The 16,914-nt window shown below is 63.5% G+C and overlaps 1 protein-coding gene across 2 annotated transcripts in view; it reads left to right on the top strand.

Annotated features, from left to right (window-relative positions):
• The window catches only part of CACNA1B (calcium voltage-gated channel subunit alpha1 B), a 127,576-nt gene continuing 110,662 nt past the window's right edge, over window positions 1–16,914 (top strand). For both annotated transcript variants that reach the window (XM_087823076.1, XM_087823075.1), the window contains exons 1-3: window positions 1–284; window positions 990–1,095; window positions 4,126–4,265. In XM_087823076.1, the coding sequence (XP_087679202.1) occupies window positions 1–284; window positions 990–1,095; window positions 4,126–4,265 (530 nt within the window). The remainder of the gene's footprint in view (window positions 285–989; window positions 1,096–4,125; window positions 4,266–16,914) is intronic.

Here is a 16,914-nt window from a genome sequence, read left to right as displayed (position 1 = left end):
ATGGTCCGCTTCGGGGACGAGCTGGGCGGCCGCTATGGGGGCGCCGGCGGCGGGGAGCGGGCCCGGGGCGGCGGGGCCGGCGGGGCGGGCGGCGCGGGCCCCGGGGGGCTGCCGCCGGGCCAGCGGGTGCTCTACAAGCAGTCGATCGCGCAGCGCGCGCGCACCATGGCGCTGTACAACCCCATCCCGGTCAAGCAGAACTGCTTCACCGTCAACCGCTCGCTCTTCGTCTTCAGCGAGGACAACGTCGTCCGCAAATACGCCAAGCGCATCACCGAGTGGCCATATCCTGCCGGGGCCGGGCGGGCGGGGGCCCGGATCGGGCGCCGTGTCCGCGTCCGCACCCGCCGGCTGCGGGAGGGGCGGCGGGCCGGGGCCCCGGGCGGGTCGCGTGCGGCGCCCAGTGGCCATCTTCCCGGGGCCGGGAGGAGGTGCGATCGGGGGAGAGGCGCCCCGGGGACGGCGCGGCGTGGAGGGGGCGGGGCGGGGCTCGGGGCCCCTCTGCGCCCGGCGCGGGTGCGGGTGCGCGCGTGGGGCAGGGGTGGCGGCGGCCGCGGGAGCGGGGTGGACGCCGGGCGAGGCCGCCGCCCCCGGGCGCGTCCCTTTCCCCCCCTCGGCCCGGAGGCCGAGCGCACGGGGCGCACCCGAGGGCGGGCCCGGGTCTGTGCGGCCGGAGCGCCCGGGGTCGCGGGCCCGCGCGCGCGCGTGTGCGGCCAGGACGGGAGCCGGCGCTGCGCGCGGTCGGCGCTCCGGGACACGCATGTTCGCGCGCCCGTGTGGGTCCATGTGGACGTGTGTCCCCCGGCGGGAGTGCGCCTGCGCGGGGTCGCTCCCCGCGCGTCGGGGGCGCAGGTCCCCTCCCTGCGGGGCGCGGGGCGCTGTCCGCGGTGCTGGCGCCGCGCTGCGGAGGCGCGACCTCGGCGGCCCCAAGGGTGGCGGCGGGCGGGGTGGGCTCCGCGCTGGCGCCCGGCCGTCCTTAACCCGCGCACTCCGTTCGAGTACATGATCCTGGCCACCATCATCGCCAACTGCATCGTGCTGGCCCTGGAGCAGCACCTCCCTGAGGGCGACAAGACGCCCATGTCCGAGCGCCTGGTGAGTGCGGCGGCCGCGGGCCTGAGGCCGGACCCTGTAGGGCGCTGGCCCCTCCTTCCTGGAGGAAAGCGCCAGGACCAGGGGCGAAAACGCCTCCCCCAGGGGTCAGGAGCCCTGGAGTAGCCAGTTCAGCCCCCATGGGGCGGGTGGCTGCTCCGCCTGGTGCCACCGGCCACCCCTGCACCCCAAATGGGCCGCCCAGGCCCCGGGTCTGGGGCCTTCTTGATCTGGGAAACTAAGAACTAAACCTGGGGTGTGTGTGGGGGGGGGGTTGTAATGGCCCAGGGTCGGGAATGTCTGGCTCTGAGTGCCCTGGGCAGGGGCGGCTGGCTGCAGGGCCCGGATGGTCTCTGCCCGGTGGGGCCGCCCCTTCCCACGGGCAGCGCTGCTCCCCAGGCTTTCTTCCTGAGCACCCTGAATTGTTTCCACGCGGTCCTGCCACTCGCTCACAGGCCCCTGTGCCAGTCCCGACAGTCAGGGTGCCAGGGCCGGGTCTGTGGAGGGGCTGGGACAGCGGGAAGCGTGGGGTTTGGGAAGGTGAGGCCCTGGCCCCTGGCCCCCCTCCGTTGCCTGGGCTGGGTGTGGGCTCCTAGGCCTGAGAGGCTGAGCCCCAGAGCAGAGGAGAAGCAGGCGAGGGACCAGAGAGCGAGCCCCTCCCGCTGACTCCGGTGGAGAGAAGCAGTGACTGTGTGGCCTGCCCAGTGCCTGAACCTCCCTCCTCCAGCCATCGTGGGCCCTGTGGTGGGAAAGGGGGGACAGTGACGCTGTCTCGAGGGTGCTCACAGTTGGACAGGGCACCAGGAGAAGGCAAGAAAGTGGACAGTTGGGGTAGAGAGCCAGGGACAGTCATTGCTTTGGGCCTGTGGGAGGCGGGGGGTTCTGTTGCTGGGGTATGAGGGACAGCAGAGCCCTGCCACACGGCAGAGAGGGACTGTCCTGCGGTGACTCTTGCCCGGGTGTGGGGCTGGGTAGGGCCACTTGCCTTCTCTGGGCCCAGCTCTTGGTGGCGTCATGGGCCCTCGCCAGCTGTGCTGGAGGCCAGCATCCAGTCGGGAGGGCAGAGGTGAACTGGGGGAGTCAGAGGGAACTGGGGACTCGGGCAGGGAGCCTCCAAGGCCAGGCCCCAGGGCCCCGGTCATGTCCCCAAGGAAGTGACAGGGGCAGGGTGAGAGAAGCAGACCAGGGGGCTGGGGCCAGAGGGGGCAGAGGGGCCAGAGAGCAGCAGTCAGGCCCTGGTCTGTCCCTGCTGTGTGTCGGGCTTGGGTGGGCCAGCTGGGGATCCAGCCAAGTCTGAGCTCCTGCCTCCTGGGTGAGGGGGTTGGTTTTTTGGGAATGTGGGGGGCACACTTCTGGGGGCTGGAGGCTGAACTATTGGGAAATGGAGCAGAATGTGTCCACCTGGGCCCCGCCCCGAGGTCTGAGGAGCCCTTGGCTGGCCCCCGCCCTGCGTGTGCAGGCCCTGAGGATGGACTGAAGGCCAGACACCGAGCTGGGTCTGGAGAGGAGGGCGGTGGCTCTGGTCTGGCTCCGAGGCTGGTGCTGCCGCCTGGGGAGCAGGCAGGGGCTGGGGGGTGCAGGGCAGCCTCGCTGTGTCTGCCAGCCTGGTCCAGGCCTCCACAGCTCCGTCTTGGGGGCTCTGCTTCCGCCCACACACCACTGTCCCCAGTGGCCTTTAGCTGGAGCCCTCGCCTGCAGGCCCACCCGCCCCTCCCCCACGCCAGCACTCAGCCAAGTGGTCAAGCACGGAGCTGGGAGGCCAGGGGTCAGGGTGGGGCCCCGCCCTTCCCGGCTCTGGGCCTGCCCTTCTGTCTACCCAGAGGCCTTCTGGGAAGATCTGTTTGCTGGGGCCCAGCGGTTCCCCTGGGGCCAATGGGGAGGGGGGACCATCCAGCCACACTGAACCAGAAGCCTGGGGGGGATCCTGTCATGACTCAGCCTCGGGTGGCAGGAGGGGGATGCTGGGCTGTAGTGGACACTCCACACAGGGCTGCCCGGCAGCTGTGGGCTGGGGAGGCCCGGGCTGCGGGTTCGATGGGGAGGGCCTCTGGGGCCAGGAGAGGAAGGCACAGGTGGCTGTCCTGAGTGGGAACAGGCAGAATCCTGGGGGCCACCTGCCCCTCCCTCACCTGCAGCCCTGAGGTGGCCAGTCCCCAGGCCTGCAGCGCTGCCCCCTGCCCCCCGCTGGCAGAGCACAGCAGCTCCACAGTTCTGGGGCGACCCTTCCCCACAACCCTCCGTCTGCATTGAGCAGTGGCCTGGAGTGTAGGCGCCTGTGGTCTGTATCTGGCCATTTCCTGCGCTGACCCCCGCGTGTCTGCCCCCCGGTCTGGCTCCCAGGCTGGTCTGCACTGAGGCTCTCTCTGCCCCCGCCCCTGGTCACTGACCACACCCTCTTGCCTGTCTCCATGTGTGTACTCCCCAGCAGAGCTCCCGGGGTTCGTCCCCACCCTGCTCAGCACCACAGGGCCTGGCCTCGTGCTAGGCTGAGTGACGAGGTCAGCCGGGGCTGGAGGGGGCAGTGCAGCTATCTCAGCTCCCTTCTTGCGCCCACACGGCTCCCTTTGCCAGGAAGGCCCTTCCTGGTGGCCGGGTGGATGCCTGGCCCTCCAGAGACTCCCTGAGGCCCGGCCGGATTTGCCCCCAAGGCCTGCGTGTCCTGAGTATCCGGGAGATGTGTTTTAGCAAACAAGTGGGCCCTGGGCTGCTCCAGGGAGTTGGGGCATCAGCCCCTGGCGGTGGTTAGAGCCCAGGTCAGACCCAGGTGGCCTGTGACAAGCCCTGAGTGTCCAGCCCAGGCCCCTGGCCTCTGTGTCTCCGTGTCTTTAGATCCGGGTTGGTAGTAGGGCTGCAGGACAGGGCGGTGACAGGTTACCTGAGTCATAGCCGGGAAAGCCCAGGAGGGTTGCCTTCCCGCCGCCCCTGGGCCGGAGGGCGGGTGGTGTCAGCGGCCAGGTGGGCTGGGAACTGGGGCGGGGGTGTGCCCTCTCGGCAGCCCCTCGGGGCAGAGTGACTGGGCTGTGCTCCCCTCAGGACGACACCGAGCCCTATTTCATCGGCATCTTCTGCTTCGAGGCGGGGATCAAGATCATTGCGCTGGGCTTCGTGCTGCACAAGGGGTCCTACCTGCGCAACGGCTGGAACGTCATGGACTTCGTGGTGGTCCTCACCGGGTAGGTGGCCGGGGGTGCGCACGCCGGGTGCACGCCCGGCGAGGGGCTGGGCGGCTTTCCTGGCCCCGCCCGAGGCGGACCGTGTGGCGGCGGGTGGCTGTGCGTGGGGCGTCTCTGCTTGCTGTCCACAAGGGACTGCGAGGTGGCCCTGCTGCCGCCTCGGCCTGGGGCAGACTCAGCCACCTGCCCTCGGGTGGAGCTCGCTGACGGGTCACAGGGGCAGGGCCTTGGGTTCTGTGGCCAGGTCACCACTGGGGAGGAACCTCCAGGTGGGGCCGTGGTCCGGGCCTTGGGGAGAGGCACGTCCGTGGGTCTGGGCTGCTTCCTGCCCCGGTCCAGCTGCAGAGGTCTCCCTGAGCTCGGGCTTGGCCAGGCTGTGCACATGGCTCCTACAACGTGTGCCCCACGTTTCTCCTCAGATGGACCCTGGTGATAGCCCCCAACAGCCCAGGGGTCTAGGAAGTCGACTTGGGAGTGAGCTAGGGCAGGAGTGAGGGCTGAGTCCCCACCCTCCAGGGCCTCAGTTTCCCCATCTGCCTGATGGGTGCCTTAGGGCCCCTGCCCTGTGTCTCCGCCCAGCCGGCCAAGGGCTGTGGCTGAGTTCTTGTTGCTTCAGCTCTGGGGTGCTGGTGGGGTGAGCGTGGGGGGGTGCTCCACAGACCTGTTTGCACAGCCCAAGTCCCATGCCCCTCACCCCGGGCCAAGGACTGTGGTCTGCTCTTCCCTGGAGCCCGGTGGTCCTGGGAGGCTCAGGTCTCAGGGCTGACTGGAGGAGCAGGCCCCACAGGGGGCTGGAGCCCAGGCCTTTGATTTTTTTGGTGTTTTTTTAAATATGTTTTTGATTTCAGAAGGAGGAAGGGAGGGAGAGAGAGAAACATCAGTGATGAGAGTCACTGACCAGCTGCCTCCTGCATGGCCCCTGCTGGGGATCGAGCCCGCAGCCCGGGCCTGTGCCCTGACCGGGAATCGGACCCTGACCTCCTGGTTCACAGGTCGATGCTCAACCCCTGAGCCACCTGGGCCTGGCTGGAGCTCAGGCCTTTGGGAGGGTCTCTCCCTGGAGAGGGGACGGAGGTGCCCCTGGGTCCCCGTCTTGTGGTTCCCCTCAGCCCTTGGGCCGGTGGTGCTGGCCTGTCCCCAGCACCGAGGGGTGGGCGCCTCTGACGCTGGAATTGGCAGGTTTTCTGGGAAGCTCTGGTTCTGCCCCCGTTTTCTCGATGATGGAGGAGGGAAGGGAGTGGGGGGCCCTCTGTTGGGGGCTGGGGCTCCGCTGCCGCCCGGACGCCCCCACACTGGTCTGCTGCCTGGGGCCGCGCCCCCTGCAGACCTCTGCCTCCGGGGACGCTGCTGGGGCTGGTGGTGAGTGCGGCCCCTCGGAGGGTGGGGCTTGGGTGTCAGGGTGTCACTGTTTACTTTGCTCTCTCACTCCCTCTGGACTTGAGTCCCCGAGGACAAGAGGCGTCTTATTTTTCAGGGTGTCCCCAGAGCCCGCTCCCGGGGCGGGTCCGGGAGTGTCTGCAGATTAATGGGTTGTGGAAGGAGGGTGCTCTGTGCTCGGCCGCGCAGCGGGGTGGGTGCTGTCCGTGGTGCTGAGCGGTGCTGGGGCCGGGCAGGCCGGCCGAGCCCTGGGCTTCCCGCAAGCCCGTCCTGACTCTGGGCGCCGGGAGCCTGGGTCGCGCAGTGGGGCCGGGAGAGACTTCCCGAGACGGGGGCACCCGGGGCTGCTGTCCGCAGCCCGAGACCAGTCCCCCAGGGACCCCCTGACTCCAGCCTTAAAGATCCCTCCCTCTGTCCCCTCCCCGAGTCTCCACCTCTCCCCCTCCTGTTCTCTGTCCCTCCCTCCGTCTCCCGCTCTCTGTGCCCATTTCTCCTTCGGTTTCTCTCTTGTTCTTTCCGTCCCTTCGCTTTCCTGCCTCGTTCTGTGTCTCTGGTCTGGGGGGCGCAGCCCCTGAGTTCTCTGCGTCTTCACGGGGGTGGGGGGGTTGGCCCTGGCGGCCTCCAGGCTCCCTGTCTCTGCACCTCGACCCAGAGGTGGGGCTGGACTGGGAGGGGAGCCCCCGGCGAGGAGGGTGATCTGTGTCCTGTGGGGGTTCACATGCTGGCCCGGAGTCCTGGGGGAGCTGCTCCCTCCTGCGTGCAGCACACGGGACTCACGAACCTGTGCGTGCGTGTGGGTGGGTGCGTGTGTGTACGTGGCAGGGGGAAGCCCTGGGTTCTTTTTGGGGTGAGTGCTGGCTGCTGGGGAGTCAGAGAGGAACCCTAACTCTAACCCCTCCTGTGCTGAGGTCCCTGTGGGCAGCCATGGGGGGTGTTGTTATTACTCGTTACTTGGTTGTTTTTAATTAGGGTTTAAGGTAACTGGCGCTCAGGGGCCCTGTTGGTGGGAGGGGCTCTCGCTGGGGAGGCCTGTTGCCTGGAGAGGCCCAGCCCGTCCCGGCCAGCGGGGTCCTCTGCTGGGGCTGGTGTGCAGGTCCCGGCGGCGCCCCGCCCTCCTCAGGGAAGCCCCTTCGCCCGGCTGCGCACCCTGGACGGCCCGGCCTCGGCTGGGAGCCTCAGCCTCCAGTCCTGGCTCCAGGGGGTGAGCCCTTCCGTCCGTCCTCCGTCCCCACTCCTGTCCATGCGTCTGTCTAGCCCCCATCTGCCATTTGTTGACCCCTCACTTATTCAGGACCTTTTGAGCTCTGCCAGGGCTGAGCACGGGCGTGGGCAGAGCCGCTGCCGCCCTGTGGGCTGGCTCAGGGACAGGCTCCGCCCGCCCGGCCGGGCTTCTCGCGTGTGGGCTCCTCGCCGCGCCGACGGATGTCCCCCCGAAGCCTGTCTCCCGCCGCCGGCCCGGCCGGCTCTTCCCGGCTCCGCGCGGTGCTGGTGTGTGGAGAAGGCTGCTCCGCCGGGCAGCGCCAGGCTTCCTTTGTCCCGTGGCAGGGGCGAGGAGGCCGGGGGGCGGGGGCGTGGGGCCTCGGTGTCAGCGGAGGCCTCAGTACCAGGCGCCATCGGAAGGACGTGAGGGGACGCGGCCTGGGTATTGGGACTGGCCGTGGCTGGAGGCGTCCCCGCCGGGGTGCAGGCCTATCAGTGGTCTTCAGAGCTGGGACCCAACAGGGTGCCCGTGCACGAGGTGTGTGGGGGTGCTGCCAGGGCAGGGACCCAGGGTGTGCAGGCTGGGTGGCAGTGAGGTGGGTGGAGTTTCAGGAAGAGCAGGTGTTTGAAAAGAACGGAGAGGGATGGGTGGTGAGCATGGCGCTCAGCGGAGGTGAGTGCCGGGTCCTTGGCCCACGGGGGGGGAAGGCCCAGGGGAGCACCTGCTGTGTGTGCCACGCCGGGCGGAGACCTGGGCCCTGGCGCAGGAACGTGAAGGGCCCGAGGGTTTCATTAGGTGGGGGCCCCAGCCCTGCGCTGGCCCAGGAGGCGAGGACCATTGGGTGACAGGCGGGAAGTCCCGGAGTTGGATGAGGGGGTGGAGTCGAGACCCCAGGAGTGGAGGCCTGTCTGTAACGGGAAATGGGAGGGTGAGCGGAGTGTGTGCACTTGGGGTTGGCAGATGAGAGGGACGGTGCACCCAGGTCCCAGACCGTCCATAACCTACCACCCCCTGGCACTGTCCCCGAGTCACCACCCGCCCTCCCAGTTCCCGCAGAGGCCCCGGCCCCACCCTTTGGTCCTGAGGGCTGATTCCAGCTGGGAGTCGGGACCTGGTCAGGGTCCCCTCAAGCCCTGGGGATGTCTTCCTGCTGGCAGGGAGCCCCAGGACCCTGAAGTCTCGGTGGCCCTGCCCTCTCCTGGCCTCAGCCTGGGGCTTGCCTTCCTGGTCCTTGGGGACAGCAGAGAAACGTGTCCCAGATCAGGCAGGTGGCTCCCCAAGGGGACATTTCCAACCACAGCTTCTCGTTTTACTCAAATTAAACTGGGGTTTCTTTCCAGGACGTGTAATTAGAGCTGAGAGTCCTCCTCGGTGCCCGGGGCCTCCTGTGGGAGGAAGGGGGTGTGCGGGGGAGGGAAGGCGTCCCGGGCTCAGCCCTGGTGGGGACCCGGGTGCCTGCTGTCCTGTGGGCCTGGGTGTGGAGGCCTGGCTCAGAGAGCCCTGGGCCAGGAAGGGCCAGCAGGGCTGGGCCAGGGTGACCAGGGACATCACACCTGAGTGTGGGAAGACCCTGTGTCCGAGCGAGGTGACCAGTGACGTGGTGTGGACCTGGGCTGACTGTGGTGCGTGTCCCAGGGCGGGCCCCAGAGCCAGTTCCCATAGGCTCTTCCACCTGCCCTGACAGTGTCCTGCAGGGGGTCTCTCCTGTCTGGTCAGGTGGGGGGTCTGCTGGGGGGTCTTTGCCCCATCAGGTGAGGGATCTGCTGAGGGGGCCCCATCGGGTGGAGGGTCTGCTGGGGGGTCTCTATGCCCTGTCAGGTGGGGGGTTTGCTGGACTTTCTCTCATCCCCACCTGAGGCTGGGACCTGGGAGGGGGCTTATTTCTGACAAGTAGCCCCTGGAGCGGCAGAGGGAGGCTGTGAGACCCCATTACTGGGGGTCTGAGGTTGGGGTCCCTACAGGGGGCATCCATGGGGCATTGCTGGTGTTTCAGACAGGCTTCTGCAGGTGTCCTGGGCTGTGGTGCTGAGAACTCCACCCCTAGGGTGGGCTGGGTGCTGGCTGGGTGGAGCCACCCTGTGCCCAGTCCCCAGGCACCTCCCTCCTGACCAAAGCCTCCCCGGGCCTGGGGGTCCCACATTGTATTACGTCACACGAGGGGGAGGAGGTGGACGGAGTGGAAGTAGCTGGCTGGGTATTTACAGGGGACCCACACTGGCCCCTGCTGCCCCTCCGTTTTAGAATCCTTTACGCTCTCCTGGGTGGGGGGAGGCCAGAGCTGAGCCCCTCCTGGGCCCTGCCTGCAGACCCCACTCGTGTGGTGGGGCTGGGCTAGGGGAGAGCCCCCCACCAGCCCCGAAGGCCTGGTGATCCCGGGCAGGGGGGATCCAACCTGCCCACCTCAGGCCTGGAGCGCAGCTGAGCTGTACTGTGGGCAGCTGGCCCCAGGCCTGAGGCTCTGGTCCTGGGGTGTCCCCAAGGCTGGGTGGGGTCCACTCTTGGGCTGTGCGGTCCCTTGTGTGGGGAAGGATGTGGGAGAGTCATTGGGCAGGAGCATCAGGTCAGTATGCAGAGGCTTGGGGGGCTCTCACGACTTGGGGCGCCTCTTTCATGCCACCTAACCCAGCAGCCCTGAGGGAGCACTGGCCCCTCTCGCTGCAAAACTGCTGCCTCAGAGCCCAGAGCCTCCCGGGAATGGGGACTCGTGGGGGGAAGGGCGGGGGGTTTGTGGGACCCCAAGGACATCCTGTCATTCACAGGGTCTGGACTGCTTGTCCCTGAGGCAGGTGTGGTCCCCAGGGCTGGGTGGGGGTCTGGGCTGCATGATCTGTTCTTATTTGTCTGTGTGCCTGGGGCTTGCTGGGGGCTCCGTGTCTGCTAACAGCTGAGATTTCCAGGGCCCCAGGGTCCAAGGGACCGAAGGTCGGTCTGCAGGTGTCCCTGCCCTCAGAGTGCTCAGGGGTCCCACAGAGGACTGAGTCCTGAGCAGCTGACCTCTGAGCTGGGGGAGTTCAGCCAGGACACAGTGGCCAGTTTCATTCTGACTGAGCCTCGGAGCCTGCGGCCGGATTCAGGGCAGCTCTGCCCAGGCCTCCCAGCTCCTTGGGGAGGGGGTGGGTGGAAGGGGGTGGGGCGGGGGTGGGTGTCAGCTGGGGTCGGTGCCAGCTCCGGGCTGAGGTCTGCGGGTGCACCCGTGACAGCAGTGGGGGCTGTTGGAGGCCCCGGGCCACTCCCTGTCTTGGGTCTGTGGCTGGTGGGCTGAAGGGGCGTGGCCAGGTGGCTCTAAATTCGTTGACAACATTTAAGAAGGAGCTTTTACATAAAAATGCACACCCCCCCGGCTGGGTGGCTCAGTGGGTTGGAGTGTCGTCCCATAGACTGGAGGGGTTGTGGGTTCGATTCCTGGTCAGGGCACATACCCAGGCTGCAGGTTCAATCCCTAGTCAGGGTGGGTACGGGAGGTAACCAATCGATGTTTCTCTCTCGCTCTCCTCCTTCCTCTCTAAAATCAATAGAAACATAACCTCCTGTGAGGATCAAAGGGAAAAAAGCATGTTCCCATCTTGCTTTGACGAAGCCCCTGGGTGGCAGGAGCCGTCCCATCAGATCTGGGGCCTTGAGGGCTGGGCCGGTGCTGGTGGCCTCCCCTCCGGGCTCAGGCCTGGGCACATCTCCCCCTGGGTCCTGTGGCTGGTGCAGGTGCGGAGGTCCCAGGGAGTCATGTTCACACCTTTGAGGGCAGCAGCCCTCCCGCGGGTGATGAACACCCCTGCGGCTGGAAGGGCTGGGCTGCAGGGCTGCAGGGCTCAGAGCCTCTCTTCCTGCTGAGCTCCAGGCGGCTCAGCTCACCACCCGGGCTTCACGCTGGGGAGCCGAGCTGCTAATTCTCCCCGAGGTGGGAATGGTTGCTAATATCTTCTTACTAGGCCTGGGGGAGGGAGGAGAGCAGGTGCGGGGTGGGGGGGCCTCCCCTCCAGCTCTGCCCCCTGGGTGTGCTCTCAGCCCTGCCAGCTCTGCCTGCAGCACCCCCTGCACCTCCCCGGGGAGTTGTCCTAGAGCCCCCATCACACCCGCAACAGCACCCTCTCCCTGAGAACCAGAGCGGGGCCTGGTCTGCCGGGCTTGTCTGTGAGGCTCGGGCCGCGGGCTCCAGGACCTGCCTCTGCCTGGCCCCCTCGCCACCCAGCCCCTTCCCAGCGTGCAGCTGCTCTGCTCGGCACGTCTCTGTGGTGACGTCCAATTGGGAGGGTGGCCCCCAGGGGTACAGGGTGTGATGTGACTCATTCCAGGTCCGGCAGCTCTGCATGGCTGGCCCCGTGAACTGTCCACGGGATCAGTCATCTTCCTCCCTCCTGTCGCCCTTCCTCTGACCCTGGGTCCCTGGTCATTCCTCTCGGTCACCAGCACCAGGGGCACCGAGCCTTTAGGGTGGGGCTGAGCCAGGGCTGCCCTCCACCCAGGGACCCTCCTCGCTGGGCCGAGGCAGGGGTGGGGTCCCCTGGGCGTGGTGCAGCCCCGTGTCAGGGTGCAGGGGGCGGGGGCGGAGCCTCCAGATCTTCCGGGAGCAGGTAGGAAGAGGGGAGCCGTTGGGGCGGCGCCGAGCCGTGAGCAGGTAAATGAAAGTATTTCAAGGCAGACTCCCGGAGGTTCCAGTGGGCTGGCTGCTGTTCTAACATCACAGTCCTGCAACCCCCAAGCTAAACGCTGTTACTAACACCCCCTTAAAAAGGCAAATATTTGATTGTGAGCTAATTGTAGATTCGTGAGATGCAGAGGGTGCTGGGTGGTGGCGGCCTGTGGGTCCAGCACAGGATCGCAGCCGGATGGCGACTCCACACGTCCCCCCGCCCCCCTCCAACGCCCCCTCCTCACCCCGGCACTAGTCATCCGTTCTCTGCTTCCACGATTTCGTCATTTGGGGAACATTCCGTGAACGGACTCGTACCTTCTGGGCCTGGTTTCCTTCCCTCTGGACGGCGGTCTGAGGGAGGCCCAGGTTCCACGTGTTGCCGGGCATTTCCTTTTACCCCGAGTAGTATGCGCTGTGTCCGGGCCAGTCTGCCTCGCCGTCCCGTTCAAGGGCGCCCTGGTGGCTTCCTGTGTTTGAATGTGGGGAACATCCGTGTGCAGGCTTTTCTGTGGACGTGTCCTTTGGGAAGACAGCCCACGTTCCCACACTCCCAGCCGCAGGGCGTGGATGGGCTGGTGGCTCGGCACCCTCACCAGCCCTGGGTGTCACCATTTCTTCTTTCGCTCCTCTGGCGGGCGTGTGGTGACACATCGCTGCGGTTTTGATGTCCTCAAAACCACCCTTGTTTCATCGCTGGACACCCTTGTTTCATGGCTTATTTGCTTTCTGTGTGTTTGTTTTGGGGAAATGTCTCCTCCTACATTCTGTTCCTGTTCTCACTGGCTTGTTCATTCCACTTTCAAGTTTCCAATGCTCACAATTGAGATTAAAAAAAATAAGTTTTTATTGATTTCAGAGAGGAAGGGAGAGGGGGAAAGAGAGAGAGAAACGTCAATGATGAGAGTCATCGATCGGCTGCCTCCTGCACGCCCCCTGCTGGCGACCGAGCCCACAACCCTGGCATGTGCCCTGACCTGGAATTGAACCGAGACCTCCTGGTTCATGGGGGTGATGCTCAACCACTGAGCCACACCAGCCGGGCCACAATCGAGATTTTTTCCCCCTTAGTTTTTAGTTTTCAGAAGTTTGACTGTGATAGATCTTGTGGATTCTTGGAGTTCGTCACGTTTGGGATTCACTCAACGTCTTGAATCTGTAGGTTTAAGCCTCTTGACAAATTTGGGGAGTTTCTGGCCTTATCTTTCCCACCAGAACTCTGATCCTGTAGCCCAGTACGACCTTGGGGTCACCCTCTTTCACTTTAGCCTAACTTTTCTCTGTGGTTCGAGTTGCGTCATTTCTTCCACTGTCATTCGGTTCATTGAATCTTTCCTCTCTTCCCTCTTCTGCCATGGGGCCCACTCACTTAGCTTTTCTCTCGTTTTCACTTTTAAAATTGTTATCAGATGCGACTTTGTGTCTTTTATTTCTCCAATGGTGGTTTTTTGTTTGTAACTACTTCACAGTCATTGTCGGGTGAGTCTAGCTCCCTGTTCTCCCAGCGCTGGCGTCCGTGGATGGTCTCTTTGCATTCGGCTTCAGAGCTTCCTGGTTTTCCATGAATGAGTTTCTATTTTCTGAGTCTTGGGATGTTATTTAAACCTGTTTTGGCTGGGTCTCTGATCCTGACCCTTAAGGGGACAAGGGTTCTGCCTCGTTACTTCACGGGAGGGGGGACATCCAGGTTCTGGTGGGAGGGTCACCCCACTCCATGGACTAGAAACCGAGAGGCTCAGAAATCAGTCCCAGGTCTCCTGAAGCAGAGTGGGGCGTGTAGCTACCCTGCGTCCGAGCTCACACTCCTGAGCACTAGCTGCTGGGCCTCAGGACATGCAGGAGTAGAATTTACCCAAAAGAGAAGGGTCTGGTGGCCGTGACCTGGAGATGTCTCCTCTGGGGCTTCCAAGGCTGCTGCAGTGTCCTGGGTTATGGTGGCCTCACTGGTCAGAGCTTTGCTGAACTTGACCAAAGTTGTCGGCCTCTTCCAAGCCGGACAGAGCAGTTCAGCCAAGGACTCAGTGTCCACTTGGAGGGTCAGGGGGGTCAGCATGACAGGCTGTACCCTGAGGGAGATTGGGACCTGCGGTGCCTGCGGGTCCCCCTGTCCTGCTGCCCTCTGTGGGGGGAGGGCAGGGGAGGGTGACCACAGGGCTGCAGGTCCCATGTGGTGGGCAGGGGCTGCGACACCTCTGTTGTGAGCGAGCCTGACCTCAACCCATGTCACTGTGTCACTGTGGGGGCACCTCCTCCAGGCTGTGAGCCTGGACACTGAGTGTGCTCCCTGGACCTCTGTTTCTCCTGCTGCTGGGGGGGCACCGCACTGACCTCGAGAGGCAGGCCCTGGACTGCAGGGAGCCCGTGGGGTTTTGTTTGAATGAGATGTGTGTGCATCCCTTTGCCAGGTGTGTCCTCGGGGAGGGGCACCCGTACAGGCCAGGCTGGCCCTTCTCCAGCCCTGCGGTCTGCATCCGGCTCCAGTGCAGGGAGGTGGGGCGTGCCCTGGGCCTGTGCTCCAGCTCAGCCCCGTGGGGGTGGGGAGGCTGAGACCCACAGGCTGTCTCCATGGCAACCGCCAGCAGCCTCCTGGGCCAGAAGCAGCACCTGGAAAGTCGGTGACAAAGCAGTTCCTGGAGATGGTGCCGCCTGCACTGAGTCTGCCAGCTCAGCTCTGGCTCTCAGGCTCCTGGGGGGGCGGGGCAGGGTCCTGGCAGCTCGGCACCCACTGCTTCAGCCCCAGCCCAGAAACCCCTCACCTGCCTGTTGTGGGGGGGGAGGTGCAGGTTCAAGGCCTCTCCTGGGTGGAGCAGAGCACTGCCCACCCCTCACCCATGGCAACAGTGATGTTCCCCAGGATGAGGTGCTCCTGCCACTGAGTGCCGGGCGCACGTTTTGAGGATGGTCTCCAGGGAGCCTCACCAGGCCCATGGACCACCGATGAGGGACTACACACCTGGACAGGGCTGCCTTCCCACAGCCCAGTGGCCAGGAAGACGTAGGCTCAGACTTGAGTCCCAGCCCTCTGACCCAGGGTCCCGTTCTGATGGCCGGGGCTCTGGTTCCTTAGGGAAACCCTGCTGAGCCCAGGGTGCTCCTGTGGGTGCAAAGGGCCACCCCAAAGGGGCTGAGGGCTGCCTCTGGCCCCGCTTGGACAGGGGTCTTATCGCAGCCGCCCCAAGTGGAGCCACCATTGGCCAGGTGACAGCATCTCTAGGCACTTGCACTGCAGACCCTTCCTGTTGATTTATGGTACAAACTGAGGTGTTTCTGGGAGTCACGAGTACGCCTGTAGCAGTTTGTGCAGTCAGTGGCACTGATGGGGGCCACCCCAGGCAGCTGGAGGTGTGTGTGGTCACCCTGTCCCACCTTTCTGCTGCTGTGCTGGACAGAGGGAGCGGGAGCCTCCACAGAGCCACTGGCTGGGCCTAGGGAGGGCAGAGGGTGCCTGTGCAGAAATAGGACTGGCTGGTCTGTCGGCCGTGTCCGGGTGTCTGCCACACGTCTGTGTCTGAGCTTGTGTCCACCCGTCCCCATGTCCCTGCCTGGGGGTGGGTGCTGGGCAGCTGGGCCTGGGCGGATGGTCGTCACAGCTGGGTGTGCGCGCTCTGACGTTTAATGCAGTTGTAACCACGATTCGCATAAACACTTATATTTCACCTTTACTTTTGTATAGCAGCATATCGAGTCATTTACAGTGTACAGTTCTGGGTATTAAGTGTGTTCCTGGAATTAGTTGTACAACCGTCACAACCTCATTTCAGAACATTTCCACCATCCCCCAAAAGAAGCCCATGAGCAGCCCCCCACCCCAGCCCTGGCAGCAACTGCTCTGCAGATTCTGTGCCCACGGACTTGCTGCCGTTGATGCTGCCACACTAGGAGGCCCTTCGTGCCTGGCTTTCCATTTAGTTTCATGTTTTCGAGGCTCATCTATGTTGTACGTGAGTCAGTTCACGTCTAGTCCTCGAACATCACATCACATCACACACATATCAGCTTCTCTTATTATTTGTAACCACTGTGCAATGCCCCATTGTTGCGGCATTTCTCTCCCAACGACCCCCGAGGTGGCTGCTTGGGTCATTCCTCATTGAAACAGCGGCTTTCTAATGTTGTGTGACTCTGATGGGACAGATGTCCAGCGTGGGCTAGTCAGAAGGGCTGTCAGAATCCACACTGAACGTGACCACATCCAGGTGACGCCAGCGCTGTCCTGGACAACTGCTCTTAACTGAGGTCCTGGGAGGTTCACCGTTGTCTTCAGGAATCGTCACTGTGTCTGTTCCTTTCCTGTTTCTTACTCATGCTCTGTGACATTAACCAGGACTCTTGGAATAAGACCAAATGAGAATTATGGAGAGAGGCAGTGCTCATTCCATTACCTAATGTTAAAGGAAATCCTTCATGATCGGTGTGGGCTTGTTGGTACTTTGACTAGATTTTGTGCATTGAAAAGATTATGCAGAAAAGAACTTACTTTCTAAAAAACAAACTCAGCAATTTATTAAAGCTACAAACCCAAGAGTATAGCTCTTTTTTTGCTTTGTTTTGTTTTGAATTCTCACTTGAGGACGTTTTTTCCATTGCTTTTCAGAGAGGGTGGGAGGGAAAGGGAGAGAAACATCGATGTGAGAGAGACACATGGATGGGTTGCCTCCCGCACATGCCCCAACTGGGGCAGGGGATCCAGCCTGTAACCGAGGTACCTGCCCTTGGCCAGAATCAAACCCAAGACCCTTCAGTCCGCAGGCCAACACTAACCACCGAGCAAAACCAGCCAGGGAAAGAGTAAAGTTCTTTAAAAGGTGTTTAGATTTAAATGGCAACAACATGGATGGACCTTGAAGGCATTATGCTAAGTGAAGTAAGTCCGAGAGAGACAAATACTGTACTTACAGGTGGAACCTACACACACACCAGACGCATGGAGATCAGGTTTGTGGTTACGAGAGGCGGGGCTGGGGTGGGGACTTGGAGGAAGGTGTTGCAGGTACAGACTTCCAGGTGTAAGGCGTGTAAGCACTAGGGATGTGATGTCCACATGGTGACCACAGACAGCACTGCCGTAGGACAAAGGAAAACTGTTAAGGGTGCAGATCCTAAGCATTCTCATCACCAGGAGTTTTCTTTCTTTTTTTTCAGTTGTATCTGTACGAGATGATGGTTGTAAACTAGACCTACTGTGGTGATGATTCTGCAACATGTGTACGATCATGCCGTAGTACGCCTTAAACTTACACAGGGATGTATGTCAACTCCTTCTTGAGAAAACTGGGGGAAAATTTTTAGATTCAGCTTACAAAAAAATTGTATTTAGCCCTAGCTGGTTTGGCTCAGTGGTTAGAGTGTTGGCCTGTGGACTGAAGGGTCCCGGGTTCGATTCCAGGCAAGGGCAGGTACCTCGGCTGCAGGCTCAATCCCCAGCCCTGGTCAGGGCGAGTGCG

This window comes from Miniopterus natalensis, chromosome 12, assembly GCF_054644295.1.
Source record: "Miniopterus natalensis isolate mMinNat1 chromosome 12, mMinNat1.hap1, whole genome shotgun sequence".
In the NCBI taxonomy this organism is placed as follows: Eukaryota; Metazoa; Chordata; class Mammalia; order Chiroptera; family Miniopteridae; genus Miniopterus; species Miniopterus natalensis.
Note: the sequence above shows the minus strand (reverse complement) of the source record. Positions and strands in the feature narration are given on the sequence as shown.